General features: G+C 47.8%; 1 protein-coding gene and 1 long non-coding RNA gene across 3 annotated transcripts in view; one reads left to right on the forward strand and one right to left on the reverse strand.

Moving 5' to 3' along the window:
* Positions 1–22,482, forward strand: part of LOC309614303 — a 52,922-nt gene extending 30,440 nt beyond the window's left edge. The window contains exon 3 of the long non-coding RNA XR_014236099.1: positions 19,005–22,482. This is a non-coding gene — a long non-coding RNA (uncharacterized lncRNA). The remainder of the gene's footprint in view (positions 1–19,004) is intronic.
* Positions 7,848–23,914, reverse strand: PLEKHO1 (pleckstrin homology domain containing O1). 2 transcript variants are annotated; one of them, XR_014236021.1, is made up of 9 exons: positions 23,320–23,912; positions 22,489–22,635; positions 17,788–17,928; positions 16,887–16,991; positions 16,409–16,510; positions 12,708–14,738; positions 11,878–11,978; positions 8,837–8,950; positions 7,848–8,047 (listed from the first exon to the last, which is right to left on the reverse strand). XR_014236021.1 is itself a non-coding variant. In XM_082361912.1 (6 exons), exons 1-6 carry the CDS (start codon positions 23,347–23,349, stop codon positions 14,034–14,036), a joined length of 1,230 nt encoding a protein of 409 aa, XP_082218038.1. In that variant the 5' UTR covers positions 23,350–23,914; the 3' UTR covers positions 14,028–14,033. The 2 variants fall into 2 exon arrangements, 1 of the variants encoding a protein (XP_082218038.1); XM_082361912.1 differs by lacking the exons at positions 7,848–8,047; positions 8,837–8,950; positions 11,878–11,978 and having other exon boundaries at positions 14,028–14,738; positions 23,320–23,914.
* Positions 23,915–24,780: the final 866 nt, after the last annotated feature.

Here is a 24,780-nt window from a genome sequence, read left to right on the forward strand (position 1 = left end):
AACCCAGGCCCCCTGCATTGGGAGTGTGAAGTCTTAACCACTGGACCACCAGGGAAGTCCCCTTGTCACTTAATTAATTAATTAATTAATTAATTAATTTATTTATTTTTAAAGATTTTTTTGATGTGGACCATTGTTAAAGTCTTTATTGAACTTGTTACAATACTGCTTCTGTTTTATGTTTTGGTTTTTTGGCCACAAGGCATATGGGATCTCAACTCCCCGACCAGGGATCGAACCAGCACCCCCTGCATTGGAAAGTGAAGTATTAACCACTGGACCGCCAGGGAAGTCCCCCCATGTCACTTTAAAAGTAATTTCTCACTGGAAAAAAAAAGTTGTATTAGTAAGATATTTTACAGTTTGCAAAATACCTTAAAATCCACGTATGCATTTGATTCTTACAATAACCCTATGAAGTAAGTAGAGAAAATGTGAGTAATTCCATTTTGCAGATGCAGAAATAGATTTAGGAATTGAGACCTGCCCAAGGTCAAACAATCAGTAAGGAGAAGAGCCAGAATGGGAACCTGGCCTTCTGGCCAGCAATTTCAATGCCTTTTTAAAAAAAAAAAAATTTATTTATTTTATTTATTTTTATTCTTGGCTGCATTGGGTCTTCGTTGCTGCATGTGGGCTTTCTCTAGTTGCGGCGAGCAGGGGCTACTGTTTCTTGCGGTGTGTGGGTTTCTCTTGTTGTAGAGCACGGGCTCTAGGCACGCGGGCTCAGTAGTTTTGGCTCACGGGCTCTAGAGCGCAGGCTCAGTAGTTGTGGCGCACGGGCTTAGTTGCTCCGTGGCATGTGGGGTCTTCTGGGACCAGGGCTCGAACCTGTGTCTCCTGCATTGGCAGGCGGATTCTTAACCACTGCGCCGCCAGTGAAGCCCCTTAAAAAATATTTATTGGGGGCTTCCCTGGTGGCGCAGTGGTTGAGAATCTGCCTGCCAATGCAGGGGACACGGGTTCGAGCCCCGGTCCGGGAAGATTCTACATGCCGCGGAGCAACTACGCCCGTGAGCCACAACTACTGAGCCTGTGTGTCTGGAGCCTGTGCTCCGCAACAAGAGAGGCCGCGACAGTGAAAGGCCCACGCACCGCGATGAAGAGTGGCCCCCGCTTGCCGCAACTGGAGGAAGCCCTCGCACAGAAACGAAGACCCAACACAGCCAAAAATAAATAAATAAATAAATAAATAAATAAATAAATAAAAAATGTTTATTGAGTACCTTTGTAAACTGCCCACTATCTAGTTGGGAGAACGGTAAATAAACAAATGGTTACAATCAAAGACAAAATATACTTTGCAGTTTGGAGACTTAATAAGTGGTTTTTAATGACAGCGTGATGACAACTTTTCCTCGAAAGTTAATGATCACTATTGACTTTTGTAAAGAGTGGGAGAAAGAAGCCACACATACACATACCCATAACGAGCCCCCACTCCCTGATATCAGTGAAAATCATCTGAATTTTACATTCCAATAAGTAACTGGCATTTTCTTGGCATGTTAATCTGTAGGGAATTACAGGCTGCAGGGTAGTAGTGTATCATCAGAGAATGTCAACTAGATTACAGTATTATGTTACTTTGATGTCACTGCCCAGCATTGTTTTAGTCTTTTCCTTACTAACAGCTACATTTGCTAGATCTTATTTCAGCAACATCATGTGAAAAAAAAAAAAGAGAATTTGTAATAATTTTCTTTATAAACAGCATATTTCTTGCTTGATAATAAAGACTTTGCTTACTTCTGTCCTCTTGTTTTCTCGGGGCCATAATTGGTTGTAGGTCTGCTCATCCTTCTCAGTTCTCCAGGGCAACATGTGACCTGAAGCAGACTCTAAAAGAGGAAAGATAGGTCAGACTTAGAGATTCAAGATTAAACAGAGCAGTGTGTTTAGAGCACTAGGCTTAGAATTAAAAAAAAAAAGGAAGAGTAAATCTCCCTTGTATAATGAAGAATTAACTTTACCCAAAGAGAGGCCTGGCCTTTGCCCTCAGCTACTGGGAGGTAATATCTAGGCCCCTAAAATGTCCTACCTGATAGGAGTGTCTTTGTCTGCCTGGGGGGTTTGGCCACTGACCAGTCTAACAATGTGATCTATGATGGTGGCTTTGGAATATGCTGTATCAGTTCTGACCTCCAGAGGAGCAGGAGACTACAGGTCAGAGGTGTGGGCAGTGTGTGACTGAACCTCAATAAAAACTCTGGACACCAGAGACTTGGGTAAACATCTCTGCTTGGCAACACTCTTGAATGTCGGCACACGGTGTAACCGGGAGGAGGTAATGCTATCCAGGGCTCCATGGGAGATGACCCGAAGCTTCATGTTTGGGTCTCTCCCACATTTCACCCCATCTGTCTCTTCTTTCAGCTTGTCCTGATTTGTATCCTTTGGTAATAATACTTTAATAGTAAGTACAGTGCTTTTCTGAGTTCTCTCTCAAACTTGACGGAGTAGTGGGACTCCTGCTCTTGTGACTGGTATCTGAAGTGAGGGCAGCCTTGTGGAGGGCTGGGCCCATAACCTGTGAAGTTTGGCCTAAACCTGGTAGCTGGTGCTGGGCATCACTGCGTTTTCCCAAAACCTGATTTTAGATTTAGATTTTGGCACTTTCTAGCTTGGTTACTTCTCTCAGCTTCAAATTTTTTTTTTTTTATCTTTAATTTGGTGTCATCTCTGCCCTACTTTCCTCACAGGGTTAATTCTTAAGATCAAAATAAGTAATGTATGTAAAAGCTATTAATAGCAAACAAGAATATGCTATTTAAAAACTGTAATGGGTCATCAAAATATATTAATATTATTACAATGGAACTAAATGGTTGCGATGAATTTGGTGGATGCGGGCACGGGTTAGGCACCATTTTATTCAGTCATTCATTACGCAAACAATTTTTGCATTTATATTGTGTGCAGAGTGCTAGGGAGAGAACAGTGAACAAGTCAAGGCCCTGCCCCTATGGGGCTTATAGTCTACTCAGGGAGAGAGATAATAACACAGTAAATGAGGCAAATAATGAGACTGTGCTAATTGTTGTGAAAGAAGTAGATAGAGTGACGTGATAGGGAGCAGTTCCATTGGAAGACAGAGTGGCCAGTAAAGAGCTCTCAGAGGAGCTGACATTTGAAAAAAGATTTTAAGGAAGAGAAGTAGTGCTTTTTTAGGCGGAAGGACTAGGAAGGGCAAAGGTCTTGAGGTAGGAAAGAGGTTGGTGTGTTTGCAGAACAGACATGAAGTCTGTGTGGCTGCTTCTGGGCAACATAAAGTGGGAGATGTGCATGGGTCAGATGATGAAGGGGAAGAAGTTTGGATTTTTATTTTGAGAGTGACGAGAAGCTTGGATGGCTTTGTGTGTGTGTGTGTGTGTGTGTGTGTGTGTGTAAAATTTTTTTATTTATTTGGCTGTGCTGGGTCTTAGTTGCCGCATGCGGGATCTTAGTTGCCGCGTGCAGGATCTAGTTCCCTGACTAGGGATAGAACCCACACCCCCTGCCTTGGCAGCTCAGAGTCTTAACCACTGGATCACCAGGGAAGTCCCTTGGATGGTTTTAAGTAGGCAAGTAACATGAAGTGCTCTAAGAATTCCAGCTGCTGAGTGGGGAAGAGGAGAAGCAGGGGGAGCTCTCCAGGGTCCTAAGGGACTTCGAAAAAGGCGGTCTATGGGACAACCACTGGCTGTTGCTGTGGTTGGTCTTGGGGCTACAGCTGGTAACTTATTGTCTCCCTGCTCCGTTATCTACTCTAAATTCCACTCTCCCTCTCTTTTGGAGACAAGCAGGGCTTCCTGTGGTGGTTCAGGTGAGAGATGGTGGTTGGGGCCAAGGAGGTGGCCATGGAAATACTTCTTCTTGCTAGACTACAAACTCCAGGAAGGCTCGGAGCTGTCTCTTTTGTGTAACTTATGTATTCCAAGCTTCTAGAACAGTGCCTGGCACATAGGAGGTACTCAAAAAATATTAGTTGAAGTGAATAGTTACTTTCTGGAGTTAGACTGGAATCAGGTTTAGGATAAATAAAAGTGTAAGCTCTTCTAAAAAAGAAAAAAGCTGCAACTTCGTATGTCTCCCAGTATATGGCCTACAGCAGTATTCTTAGGGGGTGGAACATACTGTCTCCAGAACAAAGAGGTCCACCAGGGATTGTGTTTCCTTCTTTGCGGATGCAAGATGCAGCAATTTGCCTTTTCTTTAGATGGGTGTCCTAGCATACCCCTACCACTGGACCCCAAATGACTTTACTGAAGGGGCAGTTCCCTGAATCTTCATAGAGTTTATATCCCACCCTCTTGAGTGCTTGTGTCTCACCAAGGCTTTAAGGTGCTAACCACCTTTTGCTCAGTCTCCTGAAAGAGCATAATGTCATTGATGCAATGGATCGATGTGATATTCTGTGGGATGTCGAGATGGTCTAGATCTTTTCTGAATATATCACAACATAGATTTGGAGAGTTACCACAGCCTGGGGAAAAAACTAAATGAACGCTGTTCAGTCCACCTGAATGCTGTTTCTGATCCTCTTTCCTGATTGGGATAAAGAGGAATGCATTTGCTAAATCAGTGGCCACATATCATGTACTTGAAGTCATATTTATATGCTCTAGCAATGAAACCATGTCCAGCATGGTGGCTGCAATCGGGGTTGAGTTGAACTGGCAACAGTCTACAGTCATTCTCCAGGATCCATCTGTTTTCTGCAGGGCCCAGACTGGTGAATTAAACAGAGGTATGGTAGCGACCACCATCTCTGCATCCTTAATATCCTAAAGAGTGGCACTGATTTCTATCTTCCCTCCAAAATGGGATATTGTTTTCTATTTACCATCTTGTCTGGAGAGCAGAGGAGTGGGGAGAAGTGCACAGTTTTGGAGGTTTCCATTTGTCCTTCTCTACTGTGAAAGCGCTTATCACATAAACCAATAACCTAACGTGGGGGCTTAGCCAACTGCCAAATATAGCAATCCCAGCTACACGTTCAGGGACTGGGGCAACGACCACTAGGTGGGGCCATGGACCCAGTGGACCCCCTTTAAGCTGACTTCAGCCAGGACTCCATTTTGACCTGGCCCATGTCCCATCACTCTAATGGGGTCCACAATGACATTTTAGGTCTCTGAATATCAGTATCACTTCAGAGCCTGTGTCTTGCTGGATATTCCCCCCCAACCCCCTAGTTTACAGTCACCCAAGTAAAATGGCTGTGAGTCCCTTTGCAAGAAGGACTGGTAGAATTATTACAGTGTATACTTGCTGTGACATTGCAGGCTCCTTTCTCCTGGGGACTTGGACACTTTTTCATTCAATAGATTTCAGGTCTGAAAGCAGTTTCAGGTCTTTGAACTGGACAAGGGATTATGACTTTTTTATAAAGTGTTTTTAAAAAAATATATTTAGCTGTGGTAAAAAACACATAAAATTTATCATCTTAACCATTTTTAACTGTACAGTTGAGTAGTGTTAAGCATATTCACAACGTTGTGCAACCCAGCTCCAGTAATTTTTCATTTTGCAATATTGAAGCTGCATCCATTAAAAAACAACCCATTTCCCCCTCCCTGCAGCCCCTGGAAACCACCATTCTACTTCCTGTTTATATGATTTTGACTATTTTAGATACTTCGTATAAGTGGGAGCACACAGTATTTGTCTTTTTGTGACTGGCTTTCTTAGCAGTCCTCAAGGTTCATCCATGGTGTAGTATATAACAGGATTTCCTTCCTTTTTTAAGGTTGAATAATATTCCATTGTATGTATATACCACATTTTGTTTATCCATTCATCCTTTGGTGAACACTTGAGTTACTTCCACCTCTGGCCCACTGTTAATAATGCTGCTATGAACATGGATGTGCAAATATCTCTTTAAGATCCTGCTTTCATTCTTTTGGATATATACCAGGAGTGGGATTGCTGGATCATATGGTAATTCTATTTTTATTTTTTTGAGGAACTACCATATTGTTTTCTATAGTGGCTGCACCATTTTACACTCCCACCAACAGTGCACAAGGGTTCCAATTTCTCCACATCAAGGGATCATGATTTTTTTTTTTATTGGGGCAACAGTGTTCAGCTCCCTGTTCACCTAGTCTTGCATTCTTTTTATATATTAAACATTGCCCATCTATTTTGTCCCTAGGGATATCGTGTTCTATTAACCAACTCAAATCTCTGTGGGTTAAGCCCCCTTGGTTGGCCCTTCAATCTTGCTGTTCATTAAGATAATTGTGACCCCCTGGCTCCTACTGTTGCCACTTGGCCTCAACTGATGGAGACAGGGAGGCGGGTTTGCTTATCTCTATTGCTGTCAATGATCCCAGCTCTGTGATTGCCTCTCCTGCTCTGCAGAGACGATCCACCACTGAACTTAGTGATGCTGGTGCCCCTCTAATGGCTGTGGTGAATGGTTTGTCTTCTGGACCTTCCATGAAATATAATCCTTTGGTGGGTCTTCAGGCCTCAAATAATAGATCCATTCCACTATGCCCACTCCCTAAGCTTTTTAATCCTTTCCTCCACTGTCTGATGTGGCAATTCCGCCATTCCAACTTTGCTCAGTGTGGGACATCACTTTTTCCAGGCTTCTAGGAGCACTCTAAGAACACATTGGAACCACCACCTCTGGTGTCCGTGCTGGAATGTAAACCCTATATCCCAAGAGAGTGCCCCTAAGTTAGTAAACTCTTTCTTATCCAGTTTTATATTCGGTACCCTTCATCAAGCACACTCAAAATCTAATCCATGGCATCCTCTCCTGCTCCTGCTGTTACATGCTGGGTGTTAGTTCCTTTTCTTCCTTCTGAGGTCCAGCATGTTCTCAGCTGAATTGTGCTGTGACTTAGCACCAGTTATCATCCTGGCAGCCAGAAAAGGAGGTGGGGTCAGATCCTGACCTCTGCCACCTTTTAGGGAGGGGCCTTTACTGGGCACAGGTGGTGCTAGCTCTTAATGGGGAGGGGTGGATCACTTTTGTATGGGAAACCAAAATCTTCAGGGACATCTACCATCCGAGGATACCAGATGTCCCCACTCCATGTGTCAGGGTTCCAGTACAGGTTTTCTCAACTAGGGCCCTGGCCCTGGCACAACAGACCTACCCTATCTGAAGGTTCTAGTTTCCTGCCTCAGGTGAAAGTTTGTCTTTGAAGTTCTGCATCTCTACTAGTTTCTGAGTTGGGTCTTCATTCTCTACTGCTCTCTTAACAGCAGGAGAGAAGAACCTCTTTGTAAGCTACCAAAGAAGTCTCAGGCTTTCACGCTTAATTTCAATTGGTCGGTAATTGCTTTTCCTTGTCTCCCCATAAGATGCCAAAGCTGTTTAGTAACAATCAGCCAATTTTCATGTCCTTGTATGAGTCATTTCCCTATACTTTTCAAATACCTGAATCATTTCACTGGCCAGGAGGGTCTCCTCCATCAGATCATTCTCCTGAATTACCACTGGTGAAAGTTTTTCTGGCTGGAGACTGTTCCTGTCTCTCATTATTTTTCCAATAAATTTTGCTTGCAAACTGAATGGTTCCTTCTTTGGTTCCTTTCTCTTGCAATACCTTATCATTTACAGCTAAGAAAAGCTTACTGGTACAAAGTACCATAGGTGACAGTTTCATAAATTATTCCACCACTATTTAACACAAGGTAACCCTTTCTCCAGTGTCCAATGGTAATTTCCTCCCCGATCATCCAGCCTCTACTAATAGTCTCTTGGCTGCCCTTCTAGCCTCTGTTTGCTGCCTGGTCCCAATGCCAATGTCCTGTGTTTTGGGTTTTAAGTATGGCAGTTTCCCACTTCAGTGTTTCAGTTTCTACTGCTGAATAACAAACCACCCTCAAACTTAGTGGCTTAAGACAACAATGATTTATTAATTTCTCACAATTCTGTGGGCTGACTGGATGGTTGGTCTTTGGTCTTGCATGTTGTGCTGCATTTAGCTTGTGTTTGCCCAGAGGCTCGGATGTTTGGGATGGTTTCGCGGGTTTCAATGCCTCTTTCTCCATGTGGTCGCATATCCCAAAGATGCTTGGCCAGGTTTCTTACTTGCAGCTAAATTTTAAGAGGGCCAGAGAGGACACTGTGAGACCTCTTAGGGCCTAAACTCTGGAACTTACACAATTGCACATTCTACTGGTCAAAGCAAGTCACAAGGCAAACCCAGATTCAGACAGCACTTGGAGAAATAGCAATGCCTCTTGAGTGGGAGGAGCAGTAAACTCACAATGCAAGAGCATGGATGGAGGTTGATTCATTGAGGGCCATTATTTAAGGATCTACCACACTTAAATTTAAGGTGCCTGTTAAAATGGAATACTATTCAGCTATAAAAAAGAATAAAATTTTGCCATTTGCAGCAACATGGATGGACTTGGAGGGCATTATGCTAAGTGAAATAAGTCAGACAGAGAAAGACAAATACTGTATGATATCAGTTATATGTGGAATCTAAAAAAATATAACAAACTAGGGAATCTAACAAAAAAAGCAGCAGACTCACAGATATAGAGAACAAAGTAGTGGTTACCAGTGGAGCGGGGGATATAGGAGTGGGGGAGTGGGAGGTACAAACTATTGGGTATAAGATAGGCTCAAGGATGTATTGTACAACATGGGAAATATAGCCAATATTTTGTTACAACTGTGAATGGAGTGTAACCTTTAAAATTGTATTAAAAGAAGTTAATAGATACTAAGAGTTCTCATCACAAGAAAAAAAAAAAAAGATGCCTGTTAGACACCCAAGTAAAGATGCCAAATAAGTACTTAGCTGTAAGTGCCTTGATCCCAGAGCCGGGGGTTAGGCCAGGGAAGGAAATTGGGAATCATCAACATACAGGCCTGATGCTTATGTGAATCATCCTGCCCTGCAGGTTCCTGGTTGCTGCGGCAGGGGACTGTGGAGGAGTCGGGGTGCTAGCAGGGTGCAGCGCTCTGAACGAGGCTGGGTAAAGGCTGGGGGAAGAAGAACATTTTGCTCTTGTGGTGCCTCCAAGTCCACTTCCCCACTCGGGTGTAGAGGATTCCACTAGCCCTCTCCTTCCACCAGCCCTCTCCTTCCACCTCCCACCTTGATAGAGCCACAGGTGCTAGGGATGAGGTTAGGACAACTGGTCTGCACGCAGAGGATATAGGACAGGCAACCATTCCACTGCCTTGTTTTGCCATCTAAAGAAAGGAACCCAGTAAAACGGGGAACGAGCCACATTGCCCTGCTCAATCTTCTTTTTGTTGCGCTGCATTTGCTGCCAGGTAGGACAAATTTGCAAAAGCAACTGCATTCCCATTGTTACCACTTCTGGCCGTTTCCTCTCATTCTTCATCTAGAAGACAGTTTAGGCATCATCCCCAAATGTCCGACAACACTTTGTTAACCCAAAACTGATTACCCTTATTTTAGATTTTTCTGTGTTTCTTAGGAGGAAGGGGCTGTTTGCTGTCATGGTTTTACTATCTGGAAGAGGAAAAGCAAGAATGAGGTTGAGTCTAGTATGTTTGAAAGAAAGAGGTGATTTCAGAGCTATTCCAAACCAGCAGGAAAGACAGGGGAGATAAATCCAACTTGTCCAAAGGAGAAAGCAAAGAGAAGGAGGGAATAAGTCGGAGGCTGTGATGCAGATCAAGAGTTCTATGTTACCTGCTCTTCTCTAAGTTACTCTTCTCCGTATTGTCTTTACGAAAATGAAAACTGCCTATGTCCCTCCTTTCTGTAGCTGCATCAGCCTCTCCCTCCTGATAACTTAGGAAGAGCAGGGAATCTATATTCTCCAATTCTCCCCAACCTTAACGCAGTTCTCTCCATACTCGTTAACTCTCCAAGATCTTATTTTTAAGCTGGTTTTGCTAATTTTTGCATTCTCCTCAAGCCTGCTTTCAAGCCCAGGCTGGGGCTGGGGCCGGGGTGAGGCAAGTACAAGAGTTTCTGGCTCCATCTCTCATTTCCTGAGCTGAGCTGGGCTGTACTAATTGACCTCGAGGGTCTCAGCTGTGCTAAGTTGTGTGTTTGTTAGATCTCGTTAGGATTGTAATTAGTGCAGAGAATCTAGGTCAGAGGCAACTGGTTGGATTGATGGTCTCAGGGGGCATGAATAAAGGCCGGGAATAGCAAACAGGTTCCTCGTTCTTGGGTGGGGTGAGCCAGGGGCAGGGAATGGTGGGACTTGTGTCAAACACACAGACAAATAGACACAGGGTCACGTGCAGAGAGGCGCTCAAAAACTGTTAGCGTGTGTGTGTGTGTTAGGGTGTGTGTGTGTGTTAGGGTGTGTGTGTGTGTGTGTGTGTGTGTGTGTTCGCTCCCGCATTTACTCGGGTTTCTTTTCAACCTCTCCATATATGGTGTGGCTCTAGAGCAGCCTGGGGATTGGCTGCTGTTGTTGGGAGACTCGGAGGTAGGAAGAAAGCAGAAAAAAGAACGAACCCAGCAAGGGGAGGGAGTGTCAAGGGGAGGGGCTGTAGCCGAGCTTTGAGGGTTGCAGAATGGGGCTGGGTCCCCTTGCCTGTAAGGTTTAGAAAGGGGAGAGATTCTTTGCGACTGCTTTTTGTGTGTAATGAGGTAGAGCTTACTGTTGGCAGAGGGTCTGGGAGAGGGCAGGGAAGGAGGCAAAGCTATTTCCCTAGGGTCGGCACGGCATGGTTTGTGAAGGCTGGAGCGGGAGTTAGAGAAACTTGGTTTTTTTTCCTTTTCTTTTCACCCTAAACAACCTACAGCTATGCTGTGGAAGTAGCATGCAAATTAATTCATCAGCTTTCCAGGTCAACACCTCAGATATTCTTCCTAATGGAAGCCAATCAGGACTGTACCGCACTCTGTTCCCCAAACCTCTACAAGTTAATGGGGGAAGAACAGGAAAAGTTGAGGAAAATGTCATTGAAATAGGAAATGGCATTTAGTTCTTTACCTGTCTCTACCCCTCACCCCATTTCAACTCTGTGTACTGGCTTTCCTCATCTCCCTTGCCTGGCGCCTCCCAAAAGATTCTCCCTTTTCCAGTTCATTTGTGTAAGAAAAGAATATAGCAAAGATGTTGGAAGAGAGGAAAGGAGGAAGAAAAATACACATCCTGAAAAACGTCTATCGGCAACTGTGTAGTAAGCAGGTTGCCCCACACCCCTACTCAATCCACCCATTTGCCCCAGAACACGTGACTGAGAGGAAGTAAGGGAAATATTTCATGTAAAGAAACTGGAGTGATGCAGTGAGGGAAGAGGGATCTGGGAGGAGGGAAAAGCTAGGGTTCCAGCATGATTATCCTCCAGCCACAGTGCCTGTGCTCATGCTTCCTTAACAGAGCTCACGCTAGCAGCCCACCACCAGCGTACGCTCTAAGCTGTTTTTCTAGCGGGGAGCCTGGCTTTGTGCTAAGCTCTGAAATTCTTGAAGACAGGAGATCAAGCTTTCCCCCTTCTTTCTATCTCTGGCCTTTAGCCCAGTACCTGGTATTCTCTCTCCTTGAAGAAAGGCTTATGGGCACAGTCCGTGGACTGGATCAGCTCGTGTACCAGAACACAGTGACAGTAACCCCATCCCCTAAGCCTCATTCAAACTGTACTCCTACCACCTGAGCTACTGTTAATAGCCCACTGAGTCAAACTAATAATAGCAGCAGCTGCCACAGCAGCTACTTACCAGCTGGCAGGCATTTTCCATACATTGTCTTTACACTTCCACTTTGCAGATGAGACAAATGACACTTGGAAAGCTTGTGCCTTGCCCAGGGTCTCATAACTAAAAAGTCAGAATTTGAACCCAGATCGGTCTGGTTCCAAAGCTGGCCTCATTTTACCACCTTGTGGCCTGGTTTTGGTGCCTTAAGACTCCAGGAGCCCAGTGCCCAACTCTTAGTCTCCCGGGGTCCCTGATCTTTTCTGCTTCCCCTCACCTTTCTCCTCTCCGGTGTCTCCCTCCATCCTCTAGCTCCCCTGGGAGCCACAGATAATTGGCATGTTGGGATATACATGTCATTCTTGCTTTTGTCTTTTTCTTCATTATGTGGGAGCGACAAGGAAGAGAAAGAGAGAAAAGGGAAAATGCTGGTAAAATAAATTAATACAAGAATGCAGACTTACATATAGAAAGTAAATATCATTTTAACCTAGACTTTCAATATTTGTGACAACGGGTAGCTCTGCTGACCGTGCTTAGAGTTTAGGTGAGCGAAACTTGTTTGGAGGACAGGAAGTCTGGAGACCCAGGCTTCCTCCCCTCCTACCCCAGGAGACTCCGGGAATGACATGTAGGTGGCACTCTGGTGTACTCTCCTCACTCAAGGATACATGTGATTTAGTTAACTACAGGGTATATCTAGGGAAAATCTTCATGACTGTGAGTGGTGGGGACCGAAAGAGCATGAGAATCTCTCTTCCCTACAGATGTTCAACTTGGACAGATTCCCCCATCTTGCTTACGGGAGTTATGGAGTAACGTCAGAGCAGAAGAGTGGCAATTGAGGGTCTGTGTTTTGCCCGAAGGATTTTCCTTGTTTCCCTCCTACCCCACCTTCCTGAATGTCACACGAGAGCAGCTTTGTGGCCAGGATGTACACACAGTTTGTCCCCATTTTCTCCTCTTCTCCCCTCTCACCCTTAGGTGAACTCTAGGTTTTGGCTCTTGGAGGTGAGAGGGGATCTAGGGAAGAGGATCAAGAAGCAAGCAAGGGGTCTACAAGTGACCCTTGAACAACATAAGTTTGAACTGCGCAGATCCACTTACATGCGGTTATTTTTCAATAAACACTACAGTACTACACAGTCTGCGGTTGGTTGAGCCTTCAGATGCAGAAGAACCATGGATATGGAGGGCTGACTGTTAAGTTACACGTGGATTAACCCTCGCACTTTTCAAGGGTCAACTGTACTTCAAAGTGTTTTTTTTAACCCTTCATTACTTGATTCATGGGACTGTCCCCTTCTTTCCAAAAATCATTCATATGTCGCCTTCTTCTTCTCTGGACACTATCACTGTTATTAAACCTGATCTTAGAAACTTCAGAGGGAAGAAGCAATCAAAATGAGTTGTGTAGTATCTACCACAGACAAGAATGTTGGGGTGTCTGGCAGCTCCAGAGGTGGTCAGGAGGGTGGTGGTGTGAGCATAAAGATGGTTTTCTAAAGCTGGGGCTTGATTAGTGTTGGAAGCAAGGTTCGAGGACGGAGAGGGAGAGGCTACAGGAAACCCTAGCTTGGCTGAAAGAGGAACCTGGGCATATATTTGGTTTTCCCCTTCATCCTACCCAGCTTGCATCACAAATCAGTTTCCTTTTTAGTTTGGTTCTTCCGTGGGGCTGACTGTCCCCGGTTCCCCTGTGCTAGGCGCCCCTAGCCAAATGACCAAATCCATCCCATCCGTCCAGGGCTGTATCTCTGAATCAGTGTTGGGAAGGGTGTGAGAGATGAAGGGAAGAAACACCTCATACAAGAAAGCCAGGCAGCTTGATCTCAATCAGAGGCTGCTAGGCGTGAGAAGCCAGTGCCTGGCGGCGGGGTTGGGGGTGTTTTAATTGCACAAACCCTCCTCGGGGCTGGGATAAATTTCACTTGTGTGTGCGTGGAGAGGTGGCACTGGCTCCCACATCTCTCGAGCTACGGCTGAGTGGCTGAAATTTCACCCTCAGATCGAAAACTTGGAATGGGACACAAGAGACGCCCCACACCTCCCCCTCTAAACTTAGGAGCCCAGATACATCCTCGGGAGCAGCAGTATATTCCTCACCACACCCCAGAGGGCTGGTGCGTGTAACATGGTCAGACTGTGCCTTCGTTACCCTCTCTCTCTTCATCCAGGTGAAAGCTTCTTAATACTGCTGTAGGGGTCACCTCCTCCCCAGATCTGAGGCAATTTAGGTCTCAGAGAGATAGATGGGGGAAAAGGAGTTTGGGAAATAAGGGCTGTAGGAGGGTCGGGCAGCAGCAAGAGCAACGAATTTGATTGTGTTTTTGTTTTCTTTTTTGACTGAGGTAAATAAAAAAGCTGTATCCTGCAACACTTGGAGATAAGAGTCTGTCCACCCCCACACGTTCCAGACTCTGTCACCTTCCTCTACATCAGGCTCTTCCGGTACTGGCTATGCTGGCTGGGCTGTCTGAGATGGGAGTCGGGGGTCTGCAGGTCCATCTGTCTGTACAGGTCCCTCAGCTCCCTGACTTCCTGCAGCACCCTCTTCGCCTGGCTCCAATTTGATGACGCCTCTCCCAGCAGCCGCTCTGTCTCCAGCAGCAGCTGTTCTGACTCAGAATCAGGAGGAGACCGAGGGGGGTCCTTGGCCTTTCGCTTCCCGTCTCCCAGTCCCTGAACCTCTGCCAGCAGCTCCTGAGTCTTCTCCAGTTTCCTCGCTACCAGGTCCTGGATCCGGGACAGCTGCCCCGGGTGGGGTGGGATGGGGGTCGGGGGGTCCTCGGCCCGCAGTTGGAGGTTGCGGGCTGCGGCAGTGTCCCGCTGAGACAGGATCTCCTCCAGGGAGGCACAGCGGCCTTTTTCTGAGGGGCTCAACTTCTTGGGTGCCTGGGGGGTGTAGGTGGCCCCTCTGTCTGGCTTTTCCCAAAGTCGGGGAAGGCCGCTTGCCCGGTCCGAGGAGGGCTGGATGCGGTCTGAGTCTGCCCTCCGCCGGCTGCCTGCCAGCTGGGCCACAGACTTGTCCAGGTCGACTCGAAAGCTCTCAGCACAGGAGGTTGGTTCCTCAGGGGAAGGGTCTTCCTCCTGGATCAGGTCCAAGGTCAGCATGCCATCCGAGGTAGAGGTTGAAGCCTGGAGAGGGAGAAGGAGGGAATGAAGGGGGAAGATTGTCGTCAGTGAGCATTTCAGGACTGCCTGAAAGAGAAGCAGGCTGTGGTCATTTCCCTCCTCAACATGCCTTCCCTGAATGAGAAGCCCCCACTCCTGACACAGCCCTCTGACTTTGTTTGCTATTTCTTATTCCTTTGATAGTGACTTTAACTTCTTTCTTTTATTTTTCTGTGATTTAAAGTAATTTCTCCTGGGGGACTTCCCTGGTGGTCCAGTGGGTAAGACTCCGCGCTCCCAATGCAGGGTGTCTGAGTTCGATCCCTGGTCAGGGAACTAGATCCCACATGCCGCAACTAAGAGTCAGCATGCCGCAACTAAAGACCCTGCGTGCCGCAACTAAGACCCAGCACAGCCAAAGTAAATTAGCAAATAAATAAGTATTTTTTAAAAATTCCCAATTTATTAAAAAAAATAATTTATCCTGCTTGTTTCCCGTATTTTCCACTTTACTACGAGCTTCCTGAAGAGTGTGTTTTTCCTCTGTATTGTGGACTCTAAGCATCAGTTGGGTGTGACACACACAGGATGTCTGGCATGGCAGGGTACCGGTCCTTTTCCACCTGTGTCCTCTGAGCCACACACCCCAACCCCCTCTGCTACTCTGACCTCAGAACCTCTTGCCTTCAAATAAAACTTGTTCTATTTCCAGAATACTGTAATTTTTAAAAAAGTGATAAGGGTATTCAGCACCTTATATGTATTGATACATATGTTGTTTCAATCATTCCTCACAGCAACCGTTCAAGTGGGCATGATTACTGCCCCACTTTACAGTTGGAGGCGGGCAGCTTCAGAGTACACTGCAAAGCTAGGTTCCAACCCAGCTCTGTCTGATTCCAAAGCCCATGTTCTTTCTTTCTTTCTTTTTTTTAATTAATTAATTTAATTTTATTTATTTTATTTTTAGCTGTGTTGGGTCTTCATTGCTGTGTGCGGGCTTTCTCTAGTTGGCGGCGAGTGGGGCCTACTCTTCATTGTGGTGCACAGGTTCCTACCGTGGTGGCTTCTCTTGTTGGAAGCATGGGCTCTAGGTGCACGGGCTTCAGTAGTTGTGGCATGCGGCTCAGTAGTTGTGGCACATGGGCTTAGCTGCTCTGCGGCATGTGGGATCTTCCCGGACCAGGGCTCGAACCTGTGCCTTCTGCATTGGCTGGCGGATTCTTAACCACTGCGCCACCAGGGAGGCCCCCATGTTCTTTCTACTATACCTGAGCACCTCTTTCCCTAGACACTTAGCGCTCAGACAAATGAAAGAAAATCCTTGCTCCTCTAAGTGCCTGTGATACATAATGCTGTTATCCGTCAGGATAGCTAGCCACCAGACAGTAGCTTATGTTGCCTTGTACTGTATTCATCTCTTCTACTTTTCACTTCCCTTGTGGGTATATCTCATTTTCCCCAAAGGATGATACATTTATTGAGGGCAGGACTTTCAAATTCACAGTAGGTGCTGACTAAATATTTTTGGTTTGGAGGAATCAAGGAAGGGAACAGGGTGGAGGGACTTCCCTAGCCTTTGACCTTGGTACACAAATGCCTCTGGTGGGCTGTCTGAGATACAGTCCTGTCTGAGATGAAATGACATGGAGTTGGCCCTTCAGCAATTTTTACTTTTTTATAGTCTTACATACCACAGCCATTAGGTGTCCCCGAGTTGGGGGGCGCCGGGAGTGCTGGATTTTTGCCCTGTCTCGAGTTGGGTGTGCGAGATAGCTGTCCTCCTCAACGGTGACCTGAAGAGATGCACTGTGAGTCATAGGTGCTATTTGGAGACTCTGTCCCAACCCAGCTTCCCCTGAGACCTGAACATGCCTGGACTGGGAAGTAATCCCACCTCATGAACCGTTACTGAGCAAATCCAAGGGCAAGGGATGTATTGGACATGAAGCTTAAGCTCCTTAAGCTGGCCCATGCATCAGAAAGCAGGGAAAGAGGAGTTGGCAGAAAAGACTTAGAAGTTAGAAGGAGAATAGGGTTTCAAAAGGGAAATAAAGGAGCAGAGCTGGTGGGGAGCTAGTAAGTGGGGCCCACACCATCCTCTTCCCTCTTCAGTGAGTCATCCTGCTCCCTCTGCCTCAGCGTCCCCTTCCCCACAATAAGTCTCCTGACCTCATCCAAGATGCGGTTCTTGGCTCGGGTGATGGCGGAGTTGAGGGCATTGATCCATGATTCCTTCTCTTCTGGACTCACTGCCAGGAAGATCAAGTTGGGTGCCTGTGAGGAGAAGATTCTTGTTTCAGTCAGGGGTTTACAGTTGGCCTCACCTTGACAGTGAAGAAATAAGAAATTATAATCTCATTCTCTTAGACCCAGCTCTTGGAAGGAGAGAGATTCTACTTCTGGAGTCATCCGTAACTTAAGGAAATCAGCCTCTATTCCTGCAAATTGCCATTGCTTGGAGGCTGTTTTAGAAACGACCAATGAGGAGCTTAGAAGGGTACCAGATATTAATACGGCACTGGAGATAATGAGAGGAGGTTTGGTAAAGGACAGGTACTAAAACAAAGATCTTTAAATGTTTGAAGAAATAGAATGTGACAGGAATGGCTTCCCTGGGTTTCCTCAGACAAGAGAAATTAGATTCAGAATTTCAACCACCTATCACGGTCCAGGGAAAAGTGGCTGTCTCCCAAGAGAGGGGTGTGTGTGTGTGTGTGTGTGTGTGTGTGTGTGTGTGTGTGTGTGTGTGTGTGTGTGTGTGTGTGTGTGTGTGTGTGTGTGTGTGTGTGTGTGTGTGTGTGTGTGTGTGTTTGACAGAGAGAGAGACAGAGAGACAGAGAGAGGGAGAGAGATATGGTCTTTGTGGCTGGACAGTTTAAAGGCTAGCTTGCCTGGAAGGAAGGAAATGGCCATGATATTCTCAGGTTAAATAATAAAAGCTGGCAGGAGAGCAATCATTCAGGGCCTCTGAGCCAAGAGAGCCGAGAGAGAGGTCCTGAAGGGGAAGGATCTGCTTCCCACACCCTGAGCTGGTCAGCGTCCCTGTGGCTGAGGCGGCAGAGTGGCATACCGTGGTCCCGGGCTGCTTGGAACGGGCAAGCGTGAACTTGCTGTGATTCTTCTTGCTCCTGCTCTTGGATTTCCGGAGCTCTTCACACTTCTCGTAGTCACTCAGGTCAAACACCTCTTGAATAGTTTTCTCATCTTTTACCTAGGGGAGGGTTGGAGGTGAGGTGCTGAGGATGAAATTACTTAGTCCCTTCTCCCAAATTGTTAGTTATAGACCAGTCTTGGGAACCAGAAGAAGCCTGAGAGGGGAGGGATGACCATAGGTTAGGAAAAGGCTGTCCTACCCAAGGCCCACAGAGGCCTGACAGTGGGGGGCAGCCCCCACGTCCTGATTCCTCAGGTGGGTTTCCATTTAAACCCCTTGTCCCCACTCCCCTCAGCCAAGCTACTGTTTCCAGAGCCCCAGGAGGTCTCTCTTCACTGTGACTCCCACTTTGTCCTTCAAAGGACATGGTTACAGGGCTAACAGTTTAATCCTATCATCCTGAAGTAAGCAAAACCCGGATGGCCCTTGATTGTCCAGAGGGAGGAGGTAAAGGCAGGGCCAATATCAGGGGATGTCTGGAGGGAACAAAGGGCTGCCTCCGCCCTTCCCTGTCTTTTGTTTATGCTGTTGCTTTCTTATCCCATTATCCCTTGGCTCCTTCCTTAAATATATACTATTATGAAGAGACTGATCTATCTCCTTCTTTTCAGAAGCTTCAGCACCACAGGAACAGCAGCCTCTGTGTTCAGTTTGTTGAGTTTGTTCAGACAGGGTGAAAAATACACCTGTAGTTCCTACCCCTCCTTCTTCCTTCCAAGGTACTGTGACAACCCAACCTAGCTCCTGTGGGCTTGAGAAGCCACTTAAATCATCCACTGCTCTCTAGGCAAAGATGCATTTATACTCTCCCTGGAGGACTACTTGGAAAAAAGTGTTCTGCTACCAGTTTCCATGATTCCAGTTTGAGCCCTTACTGCCAGGAAGTTCTTCCTTGTGTCTAAACTGAGCCCTTCCTGCTTGTAGACTCTATCTTGCACCCGGTTCCACTCTCAGCATTTCTATCCATCATTTGGCTCTTAACTCTCTTGTTGAATGTCTAATCAGAGACCACAGTTCCATCTACATCCTCCAACCCCAACCAGCCTTTTATGAGTGCCACAAAGCAAATTCTACTAACATTTCTGCCAAGGTCCGTTTTAAACTTCTCAGGGTTTTTTCTCCTCTCCCCTAAGGTATTCCCATAGCCCTGATCCTCTGAAGCTGTGATTTGGCTTGCAAGAGGAAAGAAGCCTTCATCACTGGCCTGGACGGAGCAGCCTGTGATCAGAAAACCCTTTCACCCTCTGCTACTTACGCCTGGGATTGGAAGACCCTGTGGGATGAGCTGTCCAGGCTTTCCTGGGATGAGGATGGAAACCACCAGCACTTGTCTTGTTAAAACTAAACAAACAGTCAAAAGTAGCCTCATATGTTCCTTGGAAGACATCTGACCTCCCTGACTGGAGGTACTTCACAAAAGAGTCCCCACGTCTCAAGCTCTGAAATAGGAATTGTGTGCCTGGAGGTGACTTCATCTATCCACCTGGTTCTCTCTTCCATCCCCCAGCCAATCTCTGCTCTTGTATCTGCCTATCCTTCTGACTTGGCGCTGGACCCAGGGGGCTGACACAGACTCATTCAGGTGAATGGCTGCTCATACACCCATCTTTCTTTGTTTCCATGTGGCCTGGCTCCTCCAGGGCTCTCCCCTATCCTGGGCTCCCGGGTTTTGGACTAGGAAGTGACCAGAAGCCTTGAAGGCTTGTAGGTGAAAGTGGACAAGATGCTGGCAAGGGGTGTCCCAGAACAATTCCCAGAAACATGGAAGCAGGGATGCAGGGTGATGCATCACTCCTCTTCCCCTCCTCCCTCAGAGCTGAGACTATCAGCAGAGGCCAGAAATCTTGGAGAGGAAAGTGCTGGGTGTGTGTATGTAGCCAGGGGAAGAGAGTTACTTGTTCTGTTTTCCTTAGGGGAGGGGAACGGAAGGGGAGGGGAACAGAGGGGAAGGGAAGGGAAAGGGAGATATTCTGGCTTGGACACGAGTGATAAGGAGCTCTGGGGAGCAGAAGACATTGACAGTGGTTAGCCCCTCATAAGGCAGGGGTAGGAGATGGGGTAAGGCAAGCAGTGAAACAAGCATATTCCAGTGCCCAGGGAAGATGGACAACTCCAAGACCCTAGTTCTCCACTGTATTGTTTTTGCCCATCTAATTCCCACAGTCTCATTTATAATTACCACCCACAAAAGTCAACCCTTTCCCCTGATTCTTTCTCCTTAGCCCACAGAAAGGAATTTTTCCCATGCTTGCCAAAAAAAGATGCCCTGAACTCAATTTCCTCTACCATGAGGTCTCCCTAAGGTCTAGTTTCTGTTCCTATACATCAGCTCCATGATCATAAGGTGCCCTTTGACTAAGAATGAAGAAAACGATTATTAACAACAAATACAGAAGGATTTCTTCGGTGGGGGCAGTTGCAAAAAAAGACTGTCGCAAATTCTAGGGGAGAGGGTTAGGGATTTCCTGCATTAACATGTAAATTACTGGGACTTCCCTGGTGGTCCAGAGGGTAAGACTCCGAGCTTCCCAATGCAGGAGGCCAGGGTTCAATCCCTGGTCAGGGAACTAGATCCTGCATGCATGCTGCAACTAAGAGTCCGCATGCCACAACTAAAGATCCCACAGGACGCAACGAAGATCCTGCGCACCGCAACTAAGACCCAGTGCAGCCAAAATAAATAAATAAATATTAAAAAAAAAAAGCCCATGTAAATTACAAACATCATACTATATTAAAAAAAATCTTGACTCTGTTGGCTCTGGAGCTTTTGGGAAGTGGACAGAATAAAGCCTATAGTCCTTGATCAGTTTCACCTTTAACCTAGGCCTTTGTAGCGTGGAAACTGGCCCCAAAGAAGAGTACTACCAACAGGCTTGTTCCCTCTTCTCCTATGCCTTTCTCAGCAGTGGGCAGTTGGCCCCATGATCGGTCAGATGCTCCTGACTCACAGGACACCAGACATCCTAAGCTGAGGTCATTCCGTCCTTTCCCCTGTCTCAGTACCCCTTCCTCCACAAACAAGGGTCAACTACGCTCTTTTGCCCCCTGACTCTGTTCTTTGAACAAATACAAACAAGAAAAAGATGTCTTGTTCCTTCTACCCTTTCCCTGATCACATGTTTTCCCCACTGACGTGTGGGAAGTTCTCCCTGATTGCTCACTAGAGTTTCCTGCCATTATGGAGTTCAGGGAAGACAGGAGATACACTTTGACACTTGCCTAAGAAAAAAAAAAAAAAAAAGCCAGAAAAAAACCCTGGAAAGCCCACAAATTGTGGAAAAACCTTGGGCAGGATTTGGGGTTGGGTAGAGGTGACCCTTAAAAATAAATTCTCCTGTCAAAGTGTTTTCTCACCTCGCTCCATCACCAAGTTCTCAGCTTAGTGTAAACAGCAAGGTTTAAATACCCTTATGAGGGATCTCTTTGGCCCTGGCACAGCTTAGTTCTTTCTTAGCTGCCTCAGTAGATGTCCTGTTCAGATGAATACTTTCTCTAGGACTGCGCATGTGTCTATTTCAATACCATAAAAGGATTTATTTACCTAAATATAGTCTATGCAGAAAGCAGAAGAGGTTAGAACTCAGGGAGGACTTCCCAGTTAGCCCTGGGTGAGGGAATACAGAATGGGGGCGGGTGGAGGGTCATCCTACCAGGGGAACTCAGGACAGTCTCCTAGGCGATGCTGACACAGTCGCAAAGGTAGGGACTGGAATGACTTCTAACCCACGGAGGGGCAATTTCAGTTTCTCAATATTACTATGTGTCATTTATCCCAAGAATTAGAGATAACGGAGAGAATAATCTGGATTCAATATGTGGGCGCAGGTTCTGACCCAATGTGGACTGTGGTTTTCATTTTAACTATAGCCCCAAAGACACAGAGACACACAGGGGTTCATAACTCCATTCTCCCTTCTGATATAACTGGTGGGGGGCAGCTGGGCAGGAAGGAATGGAGAATGAGTTCCTTGCTTCTTTTTTTTCAGTGGAGTGGGGATGGGGAACAGAGAACATGTTGGTTAGGGACATTGGCTTCAACAGAAATAACTGCCACTTACAAATACTCTACCTGGGGTCATGTGAGACTGACCCTGGGTTGTATGTGTGTTTTCTGTGATTCAGGGCAGCTGTACTACTGATATGACTTGCATATGTCCCTGTGAGAGACAGGAAAGGGGAGGCTAGCTGGGTTGGGGTGGGGAGGGCAGGAGGGAGTGGAGAATAAGCTGAACAGTGTTTCAGCAGCAACAGCAAAGAAAAAATAACCCTACGGTCACCTAGAGGCCAGGATAGGGTAGGGGCCAGCAGGGGACACTTAAAACTTTTGGGACATTCTTGGGAGGGAGTTATCATGGTTGTCAGAAAGGTATTTCCAAAGAAAAATTTTTAAATAAGATGCAAACTCAACTTCTAATTCTAACTCCGGTCTCCTCATTAAAGGGTGACCTTTCTCTGCAGATAAGATGGGGGTAGAGACCAACCAGACGGCTGAACTAGCTTTTGGAACAAAATGAGGGATGAGGTAAGGGGGAGATGAGAAGTAGATAAGACCCCTGCGGAGAGACAAAGTGGGGGCTGAGAAAACAAGGATAGTTAGCGGCAAAGGGCACCTACCTCTTTTTCGGAGATGTAGAGCTGGTCCCCTTTCAGAACCACGTAGCGGTTTTTCCAAATCTCCCTGAAAATCCCTTTCCCGCAGAATTTCCGGACCCAGCCGACCTTCTCAGGCGGTGCAGACTGATGATTTCCATCCTGAGGCCCCTGCCCCCCGAGCCAGATGAGAACCACACGGTTAGGTGATCACAGCTTTTTCCTCCTCCCGTTCCGTCCCCGGCGCCCCCCTCAGTCCCCGGTCCCCTCCTTCCCGCGTCCGCCCCGCCGCAGCTGGAGTCTGGGAGACCCGCGTTCGCTCCCCACTTCTTCAAAGCCTTTCACTCCAAGGAACTCGCTTCCCCATCGCTCCCCTCCCCCTTCTCCCAAATAAACAACTGGAACTGCCAGTGGAAGGGGTGAGGGCCGGGCTGGAGCCGAGGGGTGGCCTTCGGGTCTCCGCCGGGCCCCCCGCCCCCTCCCCCAGCCTCCCTCCTCGCCGCGCCGGGATTAACGGCATTTTATCTTATTTCTCATTGTCTTCTCGCCGCTGCAGAGCGCGATGCCGGCGGCCGCCCGCCGCCCGAGGAAGGGGATGCCGGGGGTCGGGCAGAAACTCAGCCAAGTTAACCCCCAGCCCAAGTAAACAAACAAAAGCCCCCGCCGGTGCCTCGTCGTGGGGCCCAGCGCGCCGAGGCCGAGGCTAAGGGGACCGGCGACCGGGCCACGGGCCGGAAGGAGGGGGCTGGCGCGGGGCGTCCCCGGCCCCCAACCCAGCCGCCCGCGGCCTCGACGGGGCTGGGGTCCTCGGGGCACAAAGTCAGCGGCGGGCACGGGGCGGGCGGGCGCACTCACCCGCTTGGTGGAATTGTTCTTCTTCATCATTCCGGGCGGGCGGGCGCGGGCGCCGAGGGGCGGCCCCGCGTCGGGGGCCGAGGCCGCTTCGAGGGGGCTCCTGCCCAGGGGGAGGGTGCGGAGAGGCCCCCGGAGCCGCCGCCGCCGCTCCTCCCTCCCTCCCTCTCCCCTTCTTTGTAGCTCCGGTTACACTAAAGGCCGGCCTCCCTCGCGCTCGCACACACACGCACGCCCGCTCCCCGCCCCTCGGCGCCCTCCATCCCGGCGCCCACGCGGCCCGGGCCCCCGAAAGCTCCCCCGCCGCCCGCCCGCCCGGCCCGGCCCGGCCGCTCCCCCGGCCCGGCGCGCTGTGGGCGGCCCAGCCCGCGCCCCGCAGCTCCATCCACCCGCCCGCTGACGTTGTGAGTTCAGAATAAAGGGCGAATCGCCGAGCCGGAGAGAGTGCGCTCCCTCCACCCCCCCTCCTTTGTTTCTGACTCACTGAGGGTGAAGAAGACAGACCTAAACCCCGCCGAAGGACGGCGTCTGGAGGGGCAGGGAGACCGAGACTCGCACAGACCGCCGGAGCGAGAGGTGGAGCCAGAAAAGACAGTCCGGGCCGACCTGCCGAGACAGACGGCAGGGGAGGATGGAGCGGATGATAGAGAGACAGGGAGGTTTATAAGACCGGCGATAACCTAGATCGGGATCCTCTCCCCCTCAAAGCCAAAACAAAAACAAGAACGTGAGCTGGGAGGGCGCGTTACCCAGGACTGGCAACTGGAATTCACACTCCCTAGGTGGTACAGATAGTGGTCTGGGCAGGTCAACCGTTGGGGAAAAGTTTTATGCTTCGGAGAGTACCGATGTGTAGGGCGACTCCGTGGAAGAGAAGTTAATATTAATACACATTTCTTACAGTTTACAAAGCCTCAGGCCTTATTTGAGCCTCAGGAGAATAGCCATAAGTATGAGGTACATATTATGATCTCCATTGCACAGAGAGAAAAGTGAGATTCAGAATGGCTGAGGGATTTGCAGACACACTGTAAGTGCTGGCAGGAATAGAACTGTCTGTCTCCAGAGCCCTGGTCTGTTAGACCAAGTGGCTTTAAAGACAAGCTCCAGGTGAGGCTTAAACTTCCTACTACCTGGTACCTCTCCCTGATGCACTGACGTGTAAAAATTCCATCCTGTCTACCGCAATGCCCAGAGGATGCCCTGGCTGGGGAAGGCTCTGCTGATCACCCCTAAGCCAGATCTGCCTCAGAGCCCACACACCAGCATCTTGGTAACTTCATTTTTTCCCCCAGTACCCATTTAATGGGAAGAGGAAAGTCAGGAAACCTAGGTTTGGGTACTAGTTTCATCACTGCCCCGTGGCCTTTGGTCAAGTCACTGAATTTCTTTGGGCCTCAGTTCCTCTACATATTAAGTACTGACTGCCAATTCCATCAACAAGGAAAGATAGGGGAATATATG

Source organism: Balaenoptera borealis, assembly GCF_965194805.1.
Source record: "Balaenoptera borealis genome assembly, chromosome: 1".
NCBI classification, from domain to species: domain Eukaryota; kingdom Metazoa; phylum Chordata; class Mammalia; order Artiodactyla; family Balaenopteridae; genus Balaenoptera; species Balaenoptera borealis.

Bases quoted from the DNA above. Each gene is read 5' to 3' on its own strand.
- PLEKHO1 (XM_082361912.1), bottom strand. From the start codon at position 23,349: ATGATGAAGAAGAACAATTCCACCAAGCGG. The intron at 17,929-22,488 runs GTAGGTGCCCTT...ACCCTCCCCTAG, and splicing joins TCTACATCTCCGAAAAAGAG to GTAAAAGATGAGAAAACTAT. The intron at 14,739-16,408 runs GTATGTAAGACT...CTCCCTCTCCAG, and splicing joins GGGGACACCTAATGGCTGTG to GCTTCAACCTCTACCTCGGA.